This window comes from Trichosurus vulpecula, chromosome 1 (genome assembly GCF_011100635.1).
Source record: "Trichosurus vulpecula isolate mTriVul1 chromosome 1, mTriVul1.pri, whole genome shotgun sequence".
Classification (NCBI taxonomy): domain Eukaryota; kingdom Metazoa; phylum Chordata; class Mammalia; order Diprotodontia; family Phalangeridae; genus Trichosurus; species Trichosurus vulpecula.
The window spans coordinates 57911823-57936329 of record NC_050573.1 but is presented as its reverse complement, the minus strand read 5'-3'; the positions used below and the strand labels follow the sequence as shown (position 1 = coordinate 57936329).

General features: G+C 44.3%; 2 protein-coding genes across 2 annotated transcripts in view; both read right to left on the bottom strand.

Moving 5' to 3' along the window:
• The window catches only part of SCAMP4 (secretory carrier membrane protein 4), an 88312-nt gene that overhangs the window by 39949 nt on the left and 23856 nt on the right, over positions 1 to 24507 (bottom strand). Inside the window, exon 2 of the mRNA XM_036768007.1 lies at positions 9244 to 9300. Within this exon, the coding sequence (XP_036623902.1) occupies positions 9244 to 9250 (7 nt within the window). The 5' untranslated portion in view covers positions 9251 to 9300. The remainder of the gene's footprint in view (positions 1 to 9243; positions 9301 to 24507) is intronic.
• The window catches only part of ADAT3 (adenosine deaminase tRNA specific 3), a 33254-nt gene continuing 23814 nt past the window's right edge, over positions 15068 to 24507 (bottom strand). The window contains exon 2 of the mRNA XM_036767996.1: positions 15068 to 17438. Within this exon, the coding sequence (XP_036623891.1) occupies positions 16323 to 17402 (1080 nt within the window). The 5' untranslated portion in view covers positions 17403 to 17438 and the 3' untranslated portion in view covers positions 15068 to 16322. The remainder of the gene's footprint in view (positions 17439 to 24507) is intronic.

The window sequence follows — 24507 nt, the reverse complement described above, 5'->3', positions numbered from 1 at the left end:
GAGCTTCTGAGAACGGTGGGGAAGTTTTTCTTGGGATGTTAAGTTGCCTTCCTTTTTTTCCTTTTTGGGATGTCAGGATGTTAACTAAACAGCTCAGATCTTCCAAATCAACAGATTTTGGGCTCCCATAGCAGCCATTCCACTCTGAGCTCACTCTTTGACCACCTAAAACTCTCTGTGCCTGCCCCACGATGATTAGCATAGTGCCACCCCATCCTTCCTTACTCCACCCCAGTGATTCTGCACCACTGGCTGCCATTGCTCAAACCCTGCTCTTGGCCTCCTCCTATCTGCTCCCTTATTCACAGCCCCCTCAATGTGGCAAGGCAATCCTTTTATACCCGATTGACCACTATCTCACTCACCAAAGTGGCTTTTCCAAACCTTTTCATTCCTACTCGAGCCTCCCACGATTTCCTATCCTCACCACCCTCTCAACTGAGGATCTTGTCTCACTGAAAAAACTGAAGCCATTCACCATTATCCCCTGCCTCCCCCCCTTCTCCACAGTTCACCGCATTGAGATGCCTTCTGTTACTAGCTCCTCTTTCACTCCATCTCTCACAAAGAGGTAGGCCGCCTTCTTGTGAAGGCAAAGCCCTCTCTGCCTGTACAAGGGATCCCATTCTATCCCACCTTCTCCAGAAGATTGCCCCCTCAATCATCCCTATTCTTACTTCAAGCTCTGTCTACTGGCTGCTTCTTTACTGCCAAAAAACACGCCCACTTCTCCTCATCCTCGAAAAACCCTCACTTGATTCCTCCCTCTCTCCTAGCTGTCGTGCTTGTTGTTCAGCCATTTTTCATTCACATCTGTCTCTTTGTGACTCCCTTTTTTGGGGGTTTCTGCAAAGATACTGGAGTGGTTTGCCATTTCCTTCTCCAGCTCATTTTACAGATAAGGAAACTGAGGCAAACAGGATTAATTGACTTGCTCAGAGTCACAAAGCTAGTGTTGGTTGAACTCAGGAAGTGTCTTCCCGACTGCAGACCTGGCATTCTATCCATTGCGCCACCTCCCTACTATCTATCACCCTATATCTCTTTTCCCCCTTTGTGGTTAGACTCCCTGAGAAGGCCATCTACATCTTCTTAACTCTCTGCAACCTGGCTTCTGGCCTGATCATTCAACTAAAACTGTTCTCTCCAAAGTTACTGATGACCTCTTAATTGCCAAATCTAATGGCCTTTTCTCAGTCTTTATCCTTCTTGCCTCTCTGCAGCCCCTGGCTCCTCTCCTCCTAGATACTCTCTTCAGCTCTACTCTCACCTGTGTAATCAATCTTGTTTTCTTTGCTGGATCTTCAGCTAGGGGTGTCCCCCAAGGCTCTGTCCAGGGCCACCTTCTCTTTTTCCTCTATACCATTTCACTTGATGATCTTATCAGCACCCACAGTTTCAATTACATCTCTATGCAGATTACTCTCAGATCTAATTATTCAACCCTAAACTCTCTCCTTACCTCCGATCTCACGTTTTCAACTACTTTTCAGACTATTTGGCCTATTCTGTTTTTTGAGATGTTATTTTCCTAGTAATTTTTTGTACCTCCTTTACCAAATTGCTGACTCTCTTTTCATGACTTTCTTGCAACACTCTAATTATTTTCCCCAATTTTTCCTCTATCTCTCTGATTTGGTTTTTAAAATCATTTTTGAGATCTTCTAGAAGTTTTTTTTGGTCCTGAGACCCATCCAAATTTTTTCTTCAAGGTTTTGCATGTAGCTGTTTTGATTTCATTGTCTTCTGAGTTTGGGTTATGGCTTTCCCTGTCACCATAGTAATGTTCTATGCTCAGGTTCTTTTTCTGTTTTTGCTCAGTTTTCTAGCCTATTTCTTGGCTTTTAACTTGTTAGTTTTCAGGTCTTCCATGATGGTATGATCTAAGGAGAGGTGTGGTCATTATTCTCCTGGCACTCTTTTCCACCCTGGAACTATGACCAGGGTTCTGACCGTGTGCACTCTAATGTACTAGTGCTCCTCCTTGCCCAGAGCCTGCAATCTTGAACCACTTACAGACAATGTAACAGAGTCCCACACCTAGTGCCAGCAAAGGGTCCCCTGTAATCTCCACCTGACCAGCTGTCCAAGCCCCCTGCCATCTGTGTGGTGACAGTTCCAGAAGCTACCGGGCTGTGATTCAGCTGCTCCCCAGACCAACAGCTGGCTCGCTGTGGTGTGTTCTGCACTGTGCTAGACTGTGACCTACTCACATCCTAGTGAGACAGATCTTTCCTGCTGACCTTCTAAGTTGTCTTGGTCTGGAGAATTGTTTCACCCTAACCTTTTTGTTAGTCCTGCCACTCCAGAATTAATTTTAAAGCATTATTTTAAAGTTGTTTGGAGGAGAATTCGGGAGAGCTCAAGCAAATCTGCCTTTACTCTGCCATCTTGGCTCCATCCCTACTTTTCAGATGTTTCAAACTGGATGTCTTGTAGATATCTTGACTCAACAGGCCCTAAAGAGAACTTATTATCTACCTCCCCCTCATAACTCTTCCCTCTTCCTAATCTCCCTGTTACTGTCAAGGACACCACTCCTAGTCACCCAGGCTTATAAGTCAGATGCCATCCTTAACTCCTTAATCTTATTAACCTCACATAATCAGACTACTGCCAAGTCTTATCATCTCTGCCACCATAAAATCTCTCCTTTATGTACTCTTCTCTTCATTCACAGAGCCACAAGATGGAGCAGGTCTTCACCCACCTTATGCCTGGCCTATTGGAATAGCTTCCTGGTCTGTCTTCCTGTCTCAAGTCTCTCCCCACACTAGTTCTCTCTACACAGCTGTCAAACCGATCTTCCTAAAGTCAAAATCTGACCACGTCACCCCCTGTTCAATCGACTCCAGTGGCTCCTGTTATCCCTGGGATCGAACACAAAATCCTCTGTTTGGCTTTTTAAGCCTTCCATAACACGGTTCCTCCCTACGTTTTCAGTCTTCTGACAACTTACAGAGCCTTCCCTACTCTGTGATCCAGTGATTCTGCCCACTGACTGTTCCTCCCAGAAGACACTCCATTTTCTGATTCTAGCCATCTTTCCTGGCTGAACTGCATGCCTGGCACTCTCTCCCTCTCAGCATCTCTGCCTTCTGGCTTCCCTGGCTCCCTTCAAGTCTCAGCTGACGTCTTACCTTCTACAAGAAGCCTTTCTCAGTCCCCCTTAATTTCAGTTCCTTTCCTCTGAGATTATCTCTAGCTCACCCTGTAGTTGTTTTAATGTGGTCTCCCCCATTAGGATGTGACTGCCTTTGAAAGCAGGGACTAGTTTAGTTTTTGTCCTTTCTTTGCCTCCCCAGTGCTAAGCAAAATGCCTGGCACACAGTAGGTGTTTAATAAACACCTTGTTTTTGGACTGAGAACTGAAAACAACAAAAAGACAAAACCACATCCTGGGAAAACCTCCAAACAGTGAGAAATATATGTAGAGTTAAATTTCCAACTTAGTGTCTTATGTAAAATATGCAGGGCTTTTTTTATAGCACTTTTAGCCTTCATGTTATGTCTGGTGATTTAACAGAGAATTACTACTACTAATGACCAAAGCTAACACTTTATACAGCACTTTGAAGCTTGGAAATCGATTTACTTCATTTGATTGCCCCCCCCCCCCCCCCCCCCGAGCCATACTAAGTGACAGGGACAAGATCTAAACTCTGGTCTTCCTGACTCCACAGTCAACATCTACCCACTTCACTACCTGGTTGCTCCTTATCTCAAGTTAGTCTCAATTCCAGGTAAAGAGTCAACGTCAAATTAAAAGCAGATAGATACCACACCTGCTCAAATCTTGGCCTGCTGTTAAAGACTTTCTCCTCCTTGTCCCTAACCCCAGGTGAAAATGACTGATCTCTCCTAAAACCTTCATGGCACTTAGTTGAGCTGTGGCCTTTTCACTTACTGCATTTTCTCTCCTATTCTTTATTCGTGTACATGTCCTTCCCATCCCCACCCCTAAAGGAAGCCTGGAAACTCCTTGAGAACGGGACTTACGTCATCTCCATCTTTGTGTGCCCAGAGCTCCTCACAAAGTGCCTCAGCATACAGTCAAGTCCTTATGGAGGCTCTCTCTCACCTTGAAAAGCAAGTATTCTCAAGTCTGGAATGCATTCCCTTCTCACCTCAATCTCTTAGAATCCTTGGATGTTTCCTCCCAAAGTCAGCTCAAGGGCCCACTCTTACATGAGGCCTTTCTTGACTCTCCCTGTTGTTAGTGCCTTCCTCTCCAAATTACCGAATATTTATCTTGTATGTATTTTGTATCTCCTTCTATGTGGACATGTTGTGGAATTTAAGATCCTTGAGGGCAAGAATTGTTTCTGTTTTGTCTTGGTACCCCATTACACAGCACAATGCCTGGCATGTAGCCATTTAAATAAGTTCTGACCGAATGGCTTTGTGAGCCCCCACCCAATCTGGCTGAAATCTCCCTTTCTAGGTTTCTTGTATATTACTTTCTGTCACTTAGTCTACATTCCCACCAAGTGGAATGGCTGGGTGGTTTGCTGTTTCTCCTCTGGGAGATTTCCTTTTCAGTTCTCAGGCCTTTACACAAGCCACCCACCTTGCCTGAAATGCACTATTTCCTCTTTCCCAACTCTTGAGAGCCCCTCGCTCTCTCCACTGCGCAGTTCAAGGGCTAACTCCATATAGGAGGCCTTTCTTGATTCCCAAGCAGCTAATGCCCTCTCCCCTAAAATGACTTTGTATGTATTTTCTATTTAATTTTCTATATAAATGCCGTTTCCCTCATACTGTCTAAGCTCCTTAAAGGTAGGGACTCAACTTGGCACATAGAAGGAGCTCAATAAATGCTTGTTGATCAAATGAATGCTAAGAAAGCAATTAATACTAAGTTAATAGAACCTAATGCCCAGAAAGGAGACAACATTTCTCATATAAGTTGCCTTGGTCAGACTACATCTGTTGCATTGTGTTAATTTCATATATTTTAGTATGGACGTTAGTATATTAAAATGCCTTGAAAGAAGAGTGGTCAGGATGATGGGAAGATTTTCAAACCACTGAACAATGAAAAGAAACAGGGATATGTATGTATGTATGTATGTATGTATGGGTATATACATATATATGTGTATATATGTATATGTGTGTATTATATGTTGTATGTGTGTATGTATGAATTGAGGAAAGAAGAGTCCTTTGGTTACTAATTACCTTTGCTAGGTGAAAACACTTCTTGATGGAATAATCCAATCAGAACTAGGTGTCAGCAAGGTCTGGACATTTCCCTGGAAAGTCTGTTTAGACTGGCTAAGGAACCCTGGTCACACTGGAAGATCTATATAAAACTGGGGGCAAGTTCTGAGCCCAGATTTGCATGTCTGGTAGGGGAGAGGAGAGAAAGCTGACTTTTGGTGGGGGAGGGATTGAGGCAAGTGCCTCCACTTTGACCTAGGCTTCTTCCCACTCCCCCAAGTCCCGGTCTCTGTGGTCAGAAGACCCTATGGGATTTGAAGGGTCTGGCATTCTCATCTTTCCAACCGAAGTCTAGCAGTGCACTCAGCACTCAGGGAAGCTGTGGCCAGCAGCAGTATCCACACCAGGAACCAGGAGCAGACAGGTCCCCATGTGGAAGGTGTGCCCCACAGAAAGGCTCCACCCCCACCTAGGGCATCACCCTGAGGACTCCTTCCAGGGGCTGGGAAAGACCCCTTCCCCCATGTGCTCTCTGAGGGTGTCCCAGACTTTTGCAGAGGGAAATGGTTTATACTAACTGTTGTTACTATACCAGCTCCTTTCTAAAAGCTAATTTAAGTCTAAGGGACTAATTGATAGCCCTCATAAAGGGGGTGAGGACTCAAGCACCAGAAAGCCAACCCTTTCCTGACCCCTCAGGCCTCATCTCAGAACTTTAAGGGGAAACTTAAGAGCCATGCTCTGGGGACCCAACTCCTCAGAATGAGGGGCAGCTGGGACAGTCACCCCAGAACATGAGCTTCACTGGAGAAGAGAAGACTTGAGGTATCTTCGAAGACGGAAGTACTATCACAGGGGAGAGAGATAAAACTCGTTCTCTGAGGCTTGGGAGGATAATGAGGAAGGAAGTACAGGCAGGCCAGCTGATGTTTAATTTAAGCAAGATTTTTCTAATAATTAGGGGTCTAACAATGCAAAAGTCTCCCCTGTAAGGCAATGAGCTCCTGTTACTGATGGTCTTTGAGGAGAGGCTGGTAAATACTTGTGAGGTTGTACAGCGATTCATGCTACAAGCAAAAACTGACAATACCTAGATTCACTCCAACTTGAAGATTCTGATTGTTGTAACATTTTTAATTGTGCCCCTATCTTTTGATCACTTGTGCCCCTATGTACATGTATGCATGTATGTACTACTCTATTATGCAGACTGTAAAACAAAAAAAGGAAATGAGGCTAAAATTCTGAGTCTGTAAAAAGCAGTAAGATTCTCAACTCAAAGACTGATATATTTTAATAAAGAATGAGACACAACTAATGTTCAGCCATATTTCTGAAGTATACGAACTATTCCCAGTCCAATTCTAACTTCTGGAAACTTTCTCTTTTTGGATCTGGACCTGTGATTTCATTAGTGTAGGGAACACCTGGCAAGGAAGTTGCCTTCACCAGTGCAGAATGCCAAAGAGTATACCACTCCCAGTCAACCAACTGCCGAACGCGCCACAGTGGTCTCCAAAAGGAGGACCTTGGCCTGATCCCCTGGGCAGTGTGGTCAGACATTCAGACATTCATGAAGTGTCCCATTAAAAATGTCCCATGTTGTACCTTAGGTAGTTGCTTGCCCCTAGTCTCAGCCTTGGATAGTTATACGTGGGACCTGGGAGGGTACCACCTGTCATATGGTGCTGAATGTCTCTTCTCTAGCCTAATTTCAGAAGCCAAGTCTGTACTCAGGTGAGACAATGGCTGAGAATACCAGGTGCTATAGGCTTCGGGGAGGCTAGGGGGCGCCGTAGCGCAAAGAGAAGGGGACTTCTTGGAAGTCCAGCCTCAGACATTTCCCAGCTGTATGACCCCTGGCAAGTCAATTCACCTCTATTTGCCCCAGTTTCTTCACCTGTAAAATGGGGATAATAATAGCTCCTCCCTCCCAGGGTTGTTGGAGGATCCAATGAAATAGCATCTGTCAAGGCCTCCGCAAACCTAAAGCGTGCTATGAATGCTGGCTACCGTTACTGCTTCTGAAGGTAGAGAAAGCTGTCTCATGACAGCTAAACAAGGATCCCGAGAATGGCCCCCACAGGAAGGGGTGTGAAGCAGGCACTCTCACACCTCAGGCTCTCGTGGGCTGTGTGCAGGGGCCAGAAAGAGCAACTGGACTGAGGGGAAGCCATGCTTTGAGGCCGCAGTGAGCATGTCTGGAGCCAGCAGGAATGACAGAGCCCCTCTCAGCTGGCAGGATCTGTTGGAGCCTGTGCTGGACTGCCCTGCCCTTTGGGAACCCAGGCTCACCCGTAAACTACCATGAAGCACTGCATGGGGCCTTCTAATGGTGGGGGGCAAAGACTGAAAGAGGAAAATGACACGGTTACTTTAACTGGACAACCCACCCCAAAGCCAATACTCCACTTCTGCTTTCAGCGTCCTCCCTGCTAGAGTGCTGCTGGACTTGGAAATACAAGCTACTGATTGTGTCCAGTGTGTCCTGCCTCTGGAAGGAGGGGCCAGGACTGGAGGTGGAGTGGACGCTTCAGTCCCAGCATCCACTGCAGGGAGCAAAGGTATGTATGACGGGGCAACTGACAGAGCAATGCGGGACAACCAATCAGGATCCAGCAAATCCTAGCTGGTCACCAGAGCCAAAGAGCCAAAAGAACAAGCCCCACTTCTGGAGCTCTGTAAGGGCAGCATGGCCTTTTCTTCACAACAACCTAGGAAGGAGGACGGGCAAGGACCTTTCTGGCTTTCCTTTGCCTCCCCAGTGACTACAGCCTGACAACCTGCACTTAACATTAGTTCAATGACTAAATAGTATTTCCATTCTATAGATGAAGAAACTAAGGCTCATAGCTAGAAAAGTGCTAAGGGTAAATAGGACTATTCTCAGCAATCCAATGATCCAAGACAATTTAGAAGGATGAAAAATGCTAGCCCCCTCCAGAGAAAAAACTGATGGAGTCTAAATGGAGACTGAAGCATGCTTTTTTAACTCAATTTATTATTTTTGGGTTTTTGGTCTGCATTTTCATTTACAGCATGGCTAATATGGAAATGTTTTGCATAACTGCACATGTATAATTTATGTCAAACTGCTTGCCTTCTCAGGGAGGGGGGGAAGAAAGAAGGGAGAGAGAGAATTTGGAACTGAAAATTTTACAAAACAAATGTTAAAAATTTTAGTTTACATGTAATTGAGAAAAAAAATCTTAAAAGAGTTAATAAGGGGTAATATGTAGATGAAAGCTGAATCTTCAAGAGACAGGAAGCAATCACAGAGAGGCCTTGGCTGTCAGGGAGGAAGGAAGATGAACAGCAACAGGGGAGATCAAAGTGGTGGCTGAGGCCCAGAATGCTCAGGACCCAAGGAGGAAACCGAGAGGCAGGAGCCAGAGTCCCCAGCCTGGCTTATCTTTCAGGAAGGGGGCATGTGGGATAGCAGCAGCAGAAGCCCAGAAAAGCTTTCTCTGGCAATTCTCTCTTCTGCCAGAAGAGTGGGCTGAGCCCTGCTGTGCCACTGTCTGTGCCTTCAGAGGCCGGGGAGCCTCGAGGCAGCAACCCCAGGCCTCCCCATCCAGGCTTCAGTTTCCGCATCTGTAAAATGAGGGGTTGGGATCTAAGGTCCTTTCCAGCTCCAAGGCCAAATTTCCCTCAAGTGAAAGTGGTTTTTGCCTTGTGGCTTTCCCAGAGCACTCCATCTGGCTCTGCCCTTTGCCCCACCAAACGCTACCGCACATAGCACTAGCCTGTGGACGTGCCCCACATCTAAGACTCTACACTTGTGGAGTACCCCCAATGCCTCAGGGTACAGGGCCCCCAAGGCCCTGTTTCCAAGATTACTGTTAGAGCAGGGGCCAAGCACAGTCAGGCCTCCCCATAGCTTCACACAATCAGCTGAGCTAACAAGACTCCTCAATGTGGACACTGAGCATTTCCACCTTTATAAACGCCCAGACAAGGTATTCTAAGTCAAACAAATCAGAGTCAATCCAGTCACCTTCTCATTAAGGAAGTCACATGCATTAAACAGTTAATAACAAACCATGGCGCTGCGCTGTACACTACACCGTTCCTTACCTGACATTGCTCTTCCAGACACTCCCCCAAGTCAGCCGACCGACAAGGATGGCAACCCTAGAAGAGAAAGGGAAAAAAATCACAAGTCACACCATGCCATCGGTTGCCCGCGTGTCCAGATGCATTGGGGCGGGGGGGTGGCCTTCATACAACCACACAGCGTAGGCCTCATGCCCATTCAGCCCCATCCAGACAAGACGCTTCAGCTTGTGCTCGGGTGCTGGCATAGACACCAATACCTACAACTGCAAAACTCAATCAAAATAACACAGGAGACATCAACTCCTCTTCTGGCTGACCATTTTCCTTTTGTTCCTAACTCTTCCAGAGATGCTTATCATATGACTGGATGGCAGCAATTCGCTCTCTCAATAAGAGCATCAATACCTACCAACCCGGACAGTTCTTTCATACAAAAAGCTGCTGTCACAAAACCAAAGGATCGTGGATTTAAAGCTGGAAGGGACACTAAGCCAGCAAGCCCAACGCCTCCCCCTGTCATTTTACAGAGGAGGAAAACAAGTCCATGAGAAGAAGCAGTTTGACAGCCAAAATTCCCCAGGGCAGATGTGGCAAATGCAGGATCTGATCCCAGGATCGCTGACTCCAAACTAGTGCTCCTTCCCCTGTCCCACACTGCCTCTGGTCCATACTGGTTCCAGCACTCAGAAAACAGTTAACGACTGCTTTCTGAAGTCTTTGGGGGATGCAGGATAGCCCAAGGGATAGAAAAAGATCACCTCAGGGTGACCCTGTTACACCTTGTACTTCCTTGTCCCTGCACCACTCCCTTGTCCTCAATGGCTGCCTTCCTCCTTGCTGATGCCCTGATCAAACCCCCTGTCCTCCAGGAAGCCCACCTTGCCTCCCCACCCCATGGCTCTCTTCCTCTCAGGACAGCCAGAGCAATGACTGTACGCTACAGCCACCTGACCCTCAGGAATTTGCTAGTCTTATAATACTAACCATTTCTTCCCATATTTACACTTCCTCCCAATTTCTCTTTTCACTGAGGGAAGCCCTGCACAGAACCGGCATTCCTTAAAAGTGAGGTACAACTGCATTTTTTTTTTTAGCTAGAAAGCTAAACCAATCAATGAACATTTATTAAGCACCTACTATATACCAGGCACTGTGCTAAGCACTGTGGATACAAAAAGAGATAAAAGACAGCTCCTGCCCTCGGGGAGCTTACAGTCTAAGGAGGTAGACAACATGCAAACAGATGTATACGAATTAAACACTATACAGGATATGTAGGAAATAAATAACAGAGAGAAGGCACTGGCATTAAGAGTTGGGAAAGGATTCCTGAAAAGATGGGATTTTAGTTGGGACACAGAGGAAGCCAGAGAGGTCAGCAGGGAGAATTGAGGAGGGAGAACATTCCAGACACGAGAACAATCAGAGAAAATACCTGGAGCCAAGAAACAGAGGGTTTGGTTCATGGAAAAGCCAGGAGATCAGTGTCACTCGATATAAGATATACCTTGGGGAGTAAGGTATAAGGAGATTGGAGAGGTAGGAGGTGGCTAAGTTATGAAGGGCTCTGAATTCCAAACAGATATTTTATATTTGTTCCTGGAGGCAATAGGGAGAGGGGGAGAGGGAGAGGGAGAGAGAGAGAGAGAAAGAGAGAGAGAGAGAGAGAGAGAGAGAGAGAGAGAGAGAGAGAGAGAGAGAGAGAGAGAGAGAGAGAGAGAGACATGATCAGAGCCATGCTTTAAGAAAATCACCTTAGTGACTGGATGGGGGATGGACTGGAGTGGAGAGAGTGGAGAGAGCCTTAAGGTAGGCTGACCCATCAGCAGCCTATTGCACTCAAGGTGTGAGGTGATAAGGATTCGAATTCCAGGGGTGACAGTCAGAGGAGAGCAGGGGGAGTATTTGAGAGACGCTGCAAAGGTGATATCAACAAGCCTTGGAAACTGCTTGGATGTGGGTGTGAGAGAGAGTGAGGAGTCCAGGCTGACTCCTAGGTTGGAGCCTGAGGGACTGGGATGGTGCTGCCCTCTCCAATGATAAGGAGGTAGGAGGGGAGACTGTTTAGGGGAAAAGATGATGAGTTCTGTTTTGGATATGTTGAGTTTAAAAGGTCTCCCGCATGTTCAGACTGAGATGTTTGTTTAAAGGCAGCTGGAGATCTGAGCTGAGAGGTCGGCAGAGAGGCTGGAGCAGGATTTGGTAGACTGGAGAATCATCAGCACAAAGATGATAATCCATGAGAGCTGGTAAGATCATTAAGTGAAGTTGTGTAGAGGGAGAAAAGAAGAGGGCCCAGGACAGAGCCCTGAGGGACACCTGCTGTTAGAGGGCATGCCCTGGATGAAGATCCAGCAAAGGAGACAGAGAAGGAGCAGTCAGAGAGGTAGGAGGAGAACCGAGGGGCAGCCAGAGAGAGAGAGAGAGAGAGAGAGAAAGAGAGACGGGGGCGGGGGTGGTCCCAAAAACCTAGAGAGAAGAGAGCATCAAAGAGGAGAAGGTAATCAACAACATCTAATTCTGCAGACAGGCCAAGGAGAACGAGGACTGAGAAAACCCTCAATAGCTCAAACACAGTTTTCTTTTTTAAGTAAGGAATTCAATTTAAAAGGTCAAGCTCTGCCTTTCTGACACAATGATCATTATGACATGCAGTTGGAGAGGCAACCCAATAAGCCAGTCCCTTTGTACCTCTATCTTAGGTACCAAATAAAAATATGAGAAGACAGATGATGTTAATACGTGGTTTTCTAAGCCAATATGTGGCCTGCAAAGATCCTTAGGTACAGTTCAGTGGCCCTGTTTCTATTCACAGCTACATATGGGCAATGAGCTGAGCCCCAGAAGGAAGGGTTCAGACTGGGCTGCATCAGGGAAAAGGCACAGGGTTTTCAATGAGTCCATGCTGCTCACTGTTCCAAACACACAGCGTTTCTCCCAGGGATGCTACATGACTATGCATCATGGAACACTGTGATCTCAGAACTCAAAACACAGATTATCCCAGAAGCAAGGAAAAGACACACAGTAGGTGTATATAGGGGCAGCTAGGTGGCGCAGTGGATAGAATGCCAGAAAGTCTGGAAGACTCATCTTCTTGAGTTCAAATCTGGCTTCAGACACTTACTAGCTGTGTGACCCTGGGCAAGTCACTTCACCCTGTTTGTCTCAGTTTCCTCATCTGTAAAATGAGCTGGAGAGGGAAATGGCAAACCACTCCAATATCCCTGCCAAGAAAACCTCTAATGTGGTCATGAAGAGTTGGACGTGACTGAATGAACAACAAAATGTGTACTGGCCACAGTACATCACAAATAGTGACCTGAGCAGGAGAAGACGTGTATGATCTGAAAAGGACGAAGACCAGTCCTGAAATCACAGCAGGGCCACCAGACAGGGCTGCCTCAGAGCTGTGCTGGTTTCCAGGAAATGCGAGAACGAGGGAAGGAAGGGCTCTAGGACACTGTGCAGATCTTGAATCTCAGACTTCTGGGAAGGCACAGTCAAGAATCACACAGGGCGGCCGTCCTGCTGAGATTGTCGATCCACTGATGTCATACGATCAATTTCATTCAGTAACAGGATTTCATCATGTACTACCCTCACTGAACGGATTTACTGACAGAAAACGGCAACGCAGCAATAAAGATGGTGAGAGTAACGATGGTTAACATTTATATAGTGCTTGCTATGTGCCAGGCATTGTGCTAAAAGCTGAGGATACAAGGTAAGGCAAAAGTTGATTCCTGCCCTCTAGGAGCTTCCAGTCTAATAGGCGAGACAATGTGACAACAACTATGTGCAAACAAGATTTAGACGGATAAAGAGGGGCAGTCTCACAGGGAAGGCACTGGAATTAAGGGGGACTGGGAAAGGGTTCCTGTAGAAAGGGGGGCTTTAGCAGGACCTTGAAGGAAGTCAGGAAGCTTAGGCGGTAGAGGTGTGGAGGGAGAGCATTTCAGGCATGGAAGACAGCCAGAGGAGACACCAGGAGCTGAGAGACAGAGAGTCTTGCAGAGTGCTTTCCTCACAATGATCCTTTGAGGAAGTTAGTCATACATATTTACCCCCATTTTACAGATGAAAAAACTGTAACCTTATGAGATGCTACCTACCAAAAGAAAAAGAGTGGTTAGAACGAAAGGCAAATGCTTTGGGAGAAGACAATTACTTCAAGTTTGTTGTCTAAGGTTGGACGAAAGCAAGTACCTTATAACACCAAGATAATCCTTATTTAGTTTTTCTAGTTTATCTCATAGCTATCTTACTATTTAAAATCAGGATCAGAAACCTGATTTTCCCATGCACAGAACTCATTAAAAAGACTTTATTTCTTTAGCCATCAACAATAAACTGACAAGTATTTACTGAACATCTCCTATGTACCAAGCATCGTGCAAAGTCCAGTGGAAGATACCAAAAAAGAAAAAAGACAATAACTGTAACCAGGACCCGCAACTAGAACTTTGTCTCTAAATGCCAAAGCTCAGAGGGTGCTAACAGCAGGAAGAAAGTGAATACAGCACCTGGCTAGCCCTAATAATAGCTAACCCTAATACCTAACATTTGTGTAGCGCTTTAAGGTTTGGAAAACACATCAGAAATATCTCCCTTTATGATAACAACTATGGGAGGTAGGGACGACTATTCCCATTTTATTGATGCTGAAACTAAGACAGAGCTTAAGTGACTTGTTCAGGTCACACAGATTTGAACTCATTTGAACTCGGGTCTTTCCCAACCCACGCCTCTAGGGATCCTTTGTATCCTTCAAGTTTCAGCTCATGGGCCACTTTCCTGACCCCTTCCAACTGTTAGTAAAGCAAAATGTTTTTGTACTTACTTAGCATCTACTGATCAGTAGATGTGATATATCACCCCAGTAAAATGTAAGCTCCTTAAGAGAAAGGATTATTTTATTTTTGTCTTTATATTCCCCCTGCCTGCACAAAATCTGATATGCAGTCACTGAATAAATGTTTTTGGTGATAGGCATTGTCAGTGCTGAAAGTGCTATGGAAAATGGGTGCACTAATGCATTACTGGTGGAGCTGTAAATTGGTACAACCATTCTGGAAAGCAAATCTGGAATTATTCAGAATGTTCATGCCCTTTGACCCAGAGACTCCATTGCTAGGCATATGGCCTAAGGATGTCAATGACCAAAAAAAAAAAAAAAAGGCTCCATATACACCAAAATATTGCAGGAGCAAAGAATTAGAAACAAAGTAGATGCCCACCTACTGGTGCATGGCTAAAGAAAATGTAGTACATGAATATAATGGAATTTTACATTACTGTGAAAAACAATGAACGCAGAAAAGCATGGAAGGACATATGAATTGATTCAAAGTGAAGTAAGAAAAAAATACACACAACCGTAACAACCAAACAAATGAAAATGAATGCTGCAAAATTATAAAGCTCAAGCTTGGCTCCAAATAAGAAAGGTGACAAGAGAGATAAAAGTAGTTAAGAATTACTCTGTGCCAAGACAAAGCAAGATACAAAGACAAGCAAGATAGTCCCTGCCCTCAAACAGCTTACATTCTAATGGGAGAAAGATAGTTTCTTCACCACTTCATTACACAAGTGATGGACTATGGGTGTAAAACACTCAATATGTCAGATTTGTTTTTTTTTTTTTGCCATGGTGATTAATTTAACAATTTTTTCACCTTTATTTCTCTCTTTTTCTTCTTTATTATAAGAAATAGTTCTCTGGGAGAGAGCTTTGGGAGGAACACAGTGGGAAATACAAGTGATATAAAAACAGACAATATCAATGAAAATTTATTTTTTTAATTTTTAAAAAAAAATGTTTATTGAACTGAATCCAACCTTTATCTGTTAAGTTTCTGGGTTTTGCAGCAATCTCCTTTCTACACACGTGCAATCTAGTCCCTGACTCTGCCAGTGTTTACAATACTGGCACCCAGCATGATTTAAAGCTAAAGCCATCTTACAAGTAGTCCGACCCTTTCATCTGCATACATGAGGATGCTGAGGCCCCAAGAGACAAAGCACCTTGACCATGGTCACATTTCTATGTGTTTGGCACCAGGTCCCTTCACTCCAAATCCAGGACCCAGTGTTCCGTTAGAGCAGTCACCTCCTCCATTGTGGGAGTCACAACCAGCAATTAGAGATTTAAGAGACAAAGTCATGGTTCTCCCCCGTCACCATGCTGCTGCTAAAGCTCTTTCCGAGCCATGTTCCACAAAGGGTCCTCAATTTGAAATGCTGCTCAGTCAAACTCACTGCTCTGTGGAGCCAGAATAAGTACTGGATTCTCAGCTCATCAGACACTTAGGAAGTGCAATTAATACAAGTACGATTGTGTGTTACCCAGCCCTCAATGCAAATGATGGTAATAGCCCACACCTGTGTGGCCCTTGAAAGTCTACAAAGTGTGTTCCCCACAACAACCCTGTGAGGTGGGTAGTGCAAGTACTGTTATCCCCATTTTACAGATGAGAAAACTAAAACTAAATTATTTGCCTTGCCCATGTTCACACAGCTAGTAAGTTCTGGCAATGATCCAAATTTATTTCTCTTATTTTTATTTTGGTATTTCAAGGCTTGTTTTCCATAATTTAATTAAAAAAAGACATAGTTATCATAAAAAGTCACATCCAGGATTTTTGAGATTTAAAAACAAAGTAATGGTTCTCCCACTTCATCATGCTGCTAGAGACCCTACATCCCAGTCACATACCAACAAGGGCCCCCAGTTTGAAATGCTATGCAGCCAGTCATTCAGGCAGCCATGGACTTTGCATGATCACAAGAAGGGCATGCAACAAATCACTTTCCAGGTGTAATTAGCCAGTAAGTAGTCTAACAAATTCATAAATGTAACCAAGAAGATCACTGAATTTTTGTCTTGAGTGACAAATAGCTAGATCATAAAAAAGAGGGAGCGAGAGAATTGCCTGTGTGGGACCACCTAAGGGTAGCCAGTACTAGTGAAGAGAAATGGAAAGTCTCTTGGCTACCTGGGAGAGATGGGGATAGGATATGGGCTGCATCATGATGAAAAGAGAAGGAAGTGGGAAAGAAAAAAATGAAGGCTATTTGAAAGACTGGCTGTCTGCCTAGCTATCCTCAGTTAAGGAACAACACTGGTCTTCCAAGATGCCTCTGAACACCTCAAAACGATGATTGAGGTCCTGTCTGGTATGAATCTTATATTTGGTGCCCAGGGCCCCATCAGGTGATGCTGTCCCATAGAAGACCCTTTGAATCCGGGAATGTACCAGAGCCATGGCACACATTACACATGGCTCACTTGTGATATAAAGCTCATAGCCAGTACAGATATAGGGCAACCCATCATCTCTGGACTCAAATTTTCGTACCGTCCCAGCTCGGATAGCTTTTGAGGCTGATGGGTCTCTGTTTCCCAATGGTAAAGCGGTACAAGCAGGATAAGATTTAAAATTATACGTGCCTCTCCCCTGCCCTTGGGCAACAAGGTCTATACAAACCATTGTGGCATGCAGCAATGGATTTGAGGCCCTTCTACAATCATGGCCTACAGCAAGAACGGTTTCTGTCGCCGGATCAACGACTACGGCCCCAATAGCCTTCAACCCCTTTGCTGCTCCTTGCTGGGCTGCCCAGATGGCTTGTTTCATGTAAGTCTGCATCTTCACCTTTTCTTCCTTTGAGAAAAGGTGCCCCGTGAGGGCACTGGTGACATATTTATCTTCATGAAAGGCTGTAGGCCAATGGAACTTGGCTTCTTCGAACTGCATCCTGGTCAAAGGGGGATGGGCAGGTACACGAACAAGGAATGGTTCCCCTAGGCCACAGCAATCTACTTGTTTATCGGGCAGGAGCTCTGAAAGCGTATGCAAGCCTTCTGCCTTCTCTTTCCCGGGCTTTGCTAAACAAATCAACATTTCCAATGGGTGAGGACTGGCCTTGTCTGTGCATGCTCGGACTCTTTTGAGATGCTGCTGGCCCTCTAGTGGGTACACAGCTGATATTTCCTTCACCAAGCGAGAAGTCTTTTTCTTGTCTAGGATAGGTACTGCATATGCCAAGACCAGTTCAACTCCCTGAGACTGCTGATCTGAAAGTACCGGGAAGATGTGCCAAGGAATTGTTTTGTGTTCCATTACCGAACCATTCTCTTCACCATGTTCCCCTGGGCACAGGACACGGTCCATCTTCTTCACCGAGATAGTAGGCCGCAAAGACTTTGACTGTAGGAGACAGAGATCGGAGGAGAGCAACATCTGTCAATCGGAGAGAGACAGCAGATAGGCCTAAGTAAAGCCATAGTTATGTGGACAGACAGTGCTGCAAGATGGATAGAGTACGGACATGAAGTCAGGAAGGCCTGGGTTCAAATCCCACCTCTGATGCTAATTACACATAAGGGACCGTGGGCAAGGCAATTCACCTCTCTGAGTCTCAGTTTCCTCATCGATAAAATGGGGATGGCAATACCTATAGCTCTCCAGGTTGGTGGGAAGCTCAGCGGAGGAAATGTAGGCAAACTGCTCTGCAACCATTACAGTGCCACCCACACACACGCTCGAGTCACAGCTACTAGTACTGAACGGCCCAAGAAGAAACGACCTCCTTTGTGACTCTGACTGCATCCCTAGTTTGTTGTAGGACCTCTGGTGCGTGTGCTCACTGAGGATGCCCAATTGTCCTAAGCCCTGACCCAGGTGATGATGAGCTCTCACCACTCTGAGTCAGAAGACCCACATCATTCTAATCCTGGCCTTGCCACTGAATCTTGCGATGACCTGAAACAATCCGTTTCTACCCCTGAGCTTCAGTTTCCTCACCTGCAAAATGACAGGTTAAACTAAATAAGCTCCAGGATCCCCTGAAGCTCTGCAGGTGAAACTCAATTCACAGAGTCCTTTCTATACAGCTAAGACTCTTAGCAGTCACCTGGCCAAGCCCCTCCTTTAGAGATCACAGTTTTAGAGCTGGCAAAGAATCCAAAGACCCAAGCCCCTCCTTTACAGATGAAGAAACTGATGCCAGAAGAGATTAAGTGACTTGCCCAGGGCGGCAAAACTAAGAGTGTCAGAAGAAGGATTTGAACCCTGGTTTCCCTGACCCCAAATCCAATGGCCTCTCCTCAGCTGAAGCACAGCCCACCACCTGATGGCTTCCTCACTGTCTGTGAACTTATCTTAATGGACCTCTTTACATTTCTCTCTGGAACTCACTACCTGGCTCTTCACAGACAATACTAATACAGTGGTAGTTGTGCCTAGAATTTATACTGTTCACTGTCATCCACAGATCAGACATCACCTACATGCTGCTAAAACATCTTCAGTGATTGCCTTTCGCCTCTAGGATAAAATACAGGCTGATGACTCAGCCTGATATGAAAAGGCCTCCCCAATCTAGCCTTCACCTACATTTCCAGTCATTTCTTATTGGTCTCCTATCTGTGTCCTCTGTTCCACCCAAACTGGCCTATGAACTGTTCCACAGACTTGATATGGCTGTCTCCCAGATCTAGTACACCTACTTTCTCCTTCTCTTAGAATCCTTAGGTGCTACTTGTTTATTCAAGCCTTTCCTGATTCATCTCCCCACCTTGTCAGTGCTTTCTCCTCCCTCAATTCCCTTGTATTTACATGTCTGTACGTATTTTAGAACCTAATAGAACGTTCACGTCCTGTGGTGTTGTCAATGCCTCACACTGTACCTTACACAAAGTATGCACTTTGTGGGGAGCCAGCTATATCCTGTTTAGGCCTCTTAGACCTCTGCAAGGCAGGGTCAATTGAAAATGGGTCTATTCACGGCAAGGCCAGTTTTAGGATAAGAAGACTTGGCAAAGACAACCCGCCTTTGTAGCTGATTACCCACATGGGAGATCACAGAAATGTTTCAGCCTGGTTATCTATACACGAGAGAACATAAATGTTTCAATCTGGTTAGCCTTGAGTAAAAATAGTGTCTTGCTCCCAGGAACAAGGAGATAAAAACTTTAACTAATGCTTTATTGTACTCTTCTTTGAAGTCTGGATGACTCAGCAATTAACCTGTATAAAATACTGTCAGTAACTTCACTAAAATCAGTCTACAGCTTGACTATACGACTCGCCAGCCCCACGTCTTTGTCTTTTTGTGTCCATTACTTCATCATATATTCACACCACTGTGGGCAAGCACTTACTGTTTACTGAATTAAACTGATATTTGACAAGGTCTCTCAAGTTATTCTTGTGGAAAACGGGAGAAATGTCAGCTAGACGATCATATAACAAGGTAAATCAAGCCTAGCTGACCACCTCGACTTGGACAGTTCCTAGTGGAGTGTCCCAGGGAGCTATGCTTGGCTCTTTACTATTTCACACTTTTTTCAATGACTTGGATATAGGTTGGAGAGAGAGCTCACATAATGGATTAGAACTATCAACTACTCTCAAAACCAATTAAGAAGAAAGTGACAAAAGCTGGAAGGGCTGAGGCACTCGTTGTTAGGGGAGCTGTGCGGTGGTCCAGCTACTCTGGAAAGCAATTTGGTCAACTATGCATACTCGGTGACCTAGGGACACCACTTCCAGGCTTACACTCCAAAAAGATCAATCAGAGAAAAAGGAAAAGGACTGATGTGTATGAAAATATGTATAGCAGCAAAGAACCGATAACCAAGGGAGTGACCATCAAATGAGGAATGGATGAACAAATTATGGTACGTTAATGTAATGGAAAACTACTGTACTATAGGAAATGATAGAAGGGATGGCTTCAGGAAAGCCAGGAAGGCCTGCATGAGGTGATGCAGAATGAAAAGAACCAAGAGAACACTTTATATAGTAACACCAATATTGTAAAGGTAAATGACTTTAAAAGACTTAATGCACTGGCCAACCAGGATTCCAGAGGGTTGATGATGAAACAAGCATGTTACCCACTTCTGACACAAAGGTGACAAGATGCAGAATGAGACATACTTTTCCTGCATATGGCCAGTACATGAACTAGTTTTGCCTGACTATACAAATTTGTTACAAGGGTACTTTCTTATTTAATTGTGGGAGAGGTGGGAGGGAGAAAAAAAATGCTTACCAGTTGAAAAACATTAATTTTAAAAAATAAATACTTGGGTTAAGATTAAATCAGACAGATAAGATGGAGAGCAACCAGGATGGTGAAAGGCCTCCAGTTCACCCCAAATGAGGACTGGTTAAAGGCAGTGGGTATTTTTAGCCTGGAGAAGAGAAGATGCAAGAAACACATAACAGCTTCAAGTACTAAAAGGCTGTCATGTGGAAAAAGTGTTAGAATTATCCCGTTTGCCCATCAACTGGGGAATGACTGAAAAAGCTGTAGTATGTGATTATGATGGAACACTATTTTGCTATAAGAAATGATGAGCAGGCACACTTCAGAAAAAAATTGGACTTACATGAACTGATGCAGACTGAAGGGAGCAGAACCTGAAGAACATTGTACGTGGTAACAGCAACACTGTGCAAAGATCAACTTTGATAGACTTGGCTCTTCTCAGCAATATAATGATCCAAGGCAATTCCAAATGACTTATGATGGAAAATGCTATTCAAATCCAGAGGAAGAACTGATGGAGTCTGAATGTAGATCAAAGCACACTATTTTCACTTTTTTTTGTGTGTGTTTTTTTTCCTTCTGGTCTGTTTTTTTTTTCTTTCACAACATGACTAATATGGAAATGTGTTTTACATAATTACACATATGTAACCTATATCAAATTCCTTATTGTTTTAGGGAGAAAATTTGGAACTCAAAAATTTTTTAAATGATTTGTTATAATTTCTCTTCATGTAATTGGGAAATATTTCATGAAATATTTTTTTTTAAAGCAAATGTTGTAAAATTCCAAAGAACAAGCCTGGTCCCAAAGAAGCTGTATGAGAATATGCCTCCCTTCCCACCTCCCCACTCTGCAGAAGCGGGTGTTCACAAAAGTGGGTTTCTGCTGGGATAGTCAATTGCATATATTTTCCAAATTTCTTTGATGTATTGAACAGCTTCACTGATTTTTTTTCCTCTTCTTTTTATTTCCCCCTTAAAAAAATATCTACTTTATGGGATGACTTGAGGAGGAATACTGAGGAAAATTTTGGTGATGCTAAAAAAAAAAAGGTAGCAATAATTTTTTTTTTTTAAAGATGACTTAGATCATTGATACCGTCAAAGCTGGAAAGCAGGCTAAGAAACTTGAACTATCAAAGAGCACAAATCATACAATTTAGACGTGGCATGGACCCTAGAGGTACTTTAGTCTAACTTTGTCATTTCACAGAGCTCCAGAAGAGCCAAATGACCTGACCACGGTTACCCAGCCTCTTTCCACCACCCCACACTGGGTTATTGCTCTGGGTTTCTCAAAACTCCGCATTCAACTCTAGCAATACCAAACGCCCCTTGAAAGATCTGGCCCAGTACTTAGCCAGCATCACTGCTAGCACACAATAGGTACTATCTGAGTCAGCACCCTTGAAGGGGCCCCTTTTAAGTCTGGGAATTGTGAAAAATAACCAACCTTTTCTTTTCAGTTATTTTTAGTTCACCAGAAGAGAGTACTCATTTCTCTTCAAAGCAACAACAGACACAAGGCCAGTCCTCATTTCTTACCTTTCTACCACCAGCCTTTGTAAAATGAAAGGCTAGGCTGATTACTGAGCAATACGTTTCTCCCAGCTTTATCTCACATTACTCCCCTTCGAGCATTGTGAGTTCTGGCCAAACTGGACTGTTCACGGTTTTTTATGTCATCGTGCTCTCTCACCTCCATAGCAGGCCATTCGTTCCCCAAACCTGGAATACACTTCTTCCCTCCTAACCCTGTCCTGCCAGAATCCCAGTGTTAGAGATTCCTCTACTGCACATACTGGACTTCTGAAGTCCAGGCATTCGAGGCGTCATGCAAGAGGAGAGCCTACGTACTGAGCACGTGTGCAGAGAAGGGCCAAGCAGAAGATGCTCTATTCATTTCAAGTTAAATCGCTACATACCCAAATAAGTCATTCTATGAGGAGAGAAGGGAAAAGCTTTTTCTTGGGGATTTTATGCTACAACAGAAAGCACTTAATGGCCCCAGGGTTGGGAACTGCTGGCCAAGCAGTGGCTACCAAGGGACAACCTCAAAAGCCCCTCCTCTTCTTTACCCCACAGCAAAGCACATGGTGCTTTGTGATCTAGGAGTTGGGGAATTGGACTCAATTTTAGGCTGTCGGTTCTAGAGCTGTGAGCAGGGAAGGCTGGGGCCAGAGCCTGCCGGGGGGCAGTCTGTGAGGCTCTCTGACTATGACGGTCTCCTCGGCCTCCCCCGGGGCTTCTCAATCTGCTTTTCAGGTTTGTACCAAGATGGGGCATCAACACACCACAGCTGAGGTAGAAACCTTGGTCAGTACTACAATATCAGGTCTGTTTGTCCTAATCAGGAGAGGAGACCTAGGTTCAACAAGGCTTGGTTTTATGGTTAGTGACTCTAACCAACAAGCTTAAGGATAATGTAATCACTATCCAATCAATACCCAAGGATATTTGTGCTCCTACGTTGATATACAGACAACAGGCCTACAGAAGATTCACATACATTTGGTAAACCAGTGATGGCAACCATGTCTGGCCATTGATATCCAGCAAAGGGTTTTCAACATGCACACCAGCCTGTCCTGACCAATATCTGATCATCACAATTGACATTGTGTGAGGTAGTGAGAGAATAAAGTGTGAAGACTTCACAGGGAATATGTATATATGTATTTATATCTAAAATGTTTGAGAATCAATATTTACAGAAAAGGGAAATGGGATAAATTTGAGTCTGTGGGAATCTGATTATTTAGCCTTTAGGAATGTCTTTCTCCCCCTCCTTCTTTAGATTTATAGATGTCACCTCAGCTGTGAATGGAATACAAGACTGTGAAAGCTTCCCTATGAATAACTCATGCAAGGCAGTATTCAAATAGAGATAGTAAAAATTTAGTTAGGATGTGAACCTCACCAGGCCTAAGTTTCGTTTTCCTGTAAATCATATGATTTCGGGGAAACCAGATGATATTCCCCTCTTCCCCTCCTCTAGCCTACTTACAAACGGCCATCTTTGCATTAAAGTTTCCCTGTAAGGTAATTCTGTAGTTTCTGTGCATGTATTGGGTAAAAACTTATTTCTGCTTAGATTGTGAGGCCACTCGTCTCCGCAAATGGGGATGGGGATCCAGCCTCTGGGGTGGGATTTCTTAGAATTATTTGTACAAGGGTATATATCTCCCTGCTTGCCTCCCCTCCCTTGCCTCTCTTCACTGCTATCTCCGCCCTGGCAGTGGGAGATGCCCAATTCTCGAGACTTGATCAAATAAAGCTTCTGGTTTTTTTTCTGCCTTGAGAAACCAAGACATGTTTTTTTTTTTTTACTTGAGTCAGTGATCTTTTGACCCACACAACATGAACAAGCTGCTTATATTCTCAAAGTGCTGGGGGTGCCTCTGTCTATTAAAAATTCAAGATGGAGTCACTCATGCCACACCTTGACTCCACACCTCAATGTTGCCTTCCTTGATCACTTCAGGGTAAAAATGATCTCTCCCTTCCCCTTACATCACATTCTGCTTGAATGCTTATTTGTCTATGTATCTGATTCTCCCCATTAAAGTGTAATTTCAATGAAAGCGACAACTATAATTTTTTCATCCCTAGGGCCTGGAATTGTCCTGCACATAACCCAGACCAAAGGCACTTAATGTTGGGTGAAATGAATGAAAAACAATTAAAAACAAGTTTAAAAATTTTCTGTAGGAGACTCACAACACAATTTAAAATCATCTTTAATGCTGTCAACTAATCAACACGCATTTAGCAAGTGCTTAGTATGTCTTGACACTCTACTAAACATAAACACTCATACTAAACATAACACTCTGAGGTATGAGATCCAATACGTAACGTTCATACAAAACAACCTGGAAAATATCAAGGCAAGATATCATGGAGGGTTAAACTGTGTATTAGAAATTCGGAGGAGAGGGAAGGCTATAAGGAAGGGCTGTGGGGGCATCTTCTAATTATATGCCACTTTAAAGTTTACAACGATATAACAATCTGCGACCACACTACTTTTTCAGGGGGTGAAGCCACATGAAGAGGCAAAATGGCCTTCCCCTCCCCTAGTCGTTGAACTAAAGAGTATCAAGGCCCAAATATAAACCCAGGTCCCTAGACCCTTAAGCTAGTCCTTGAAGGATGGCTAAGGAACACGACCAAAGGTGAGAATGAGTACAGTCAATTTATAAGACAGTGATT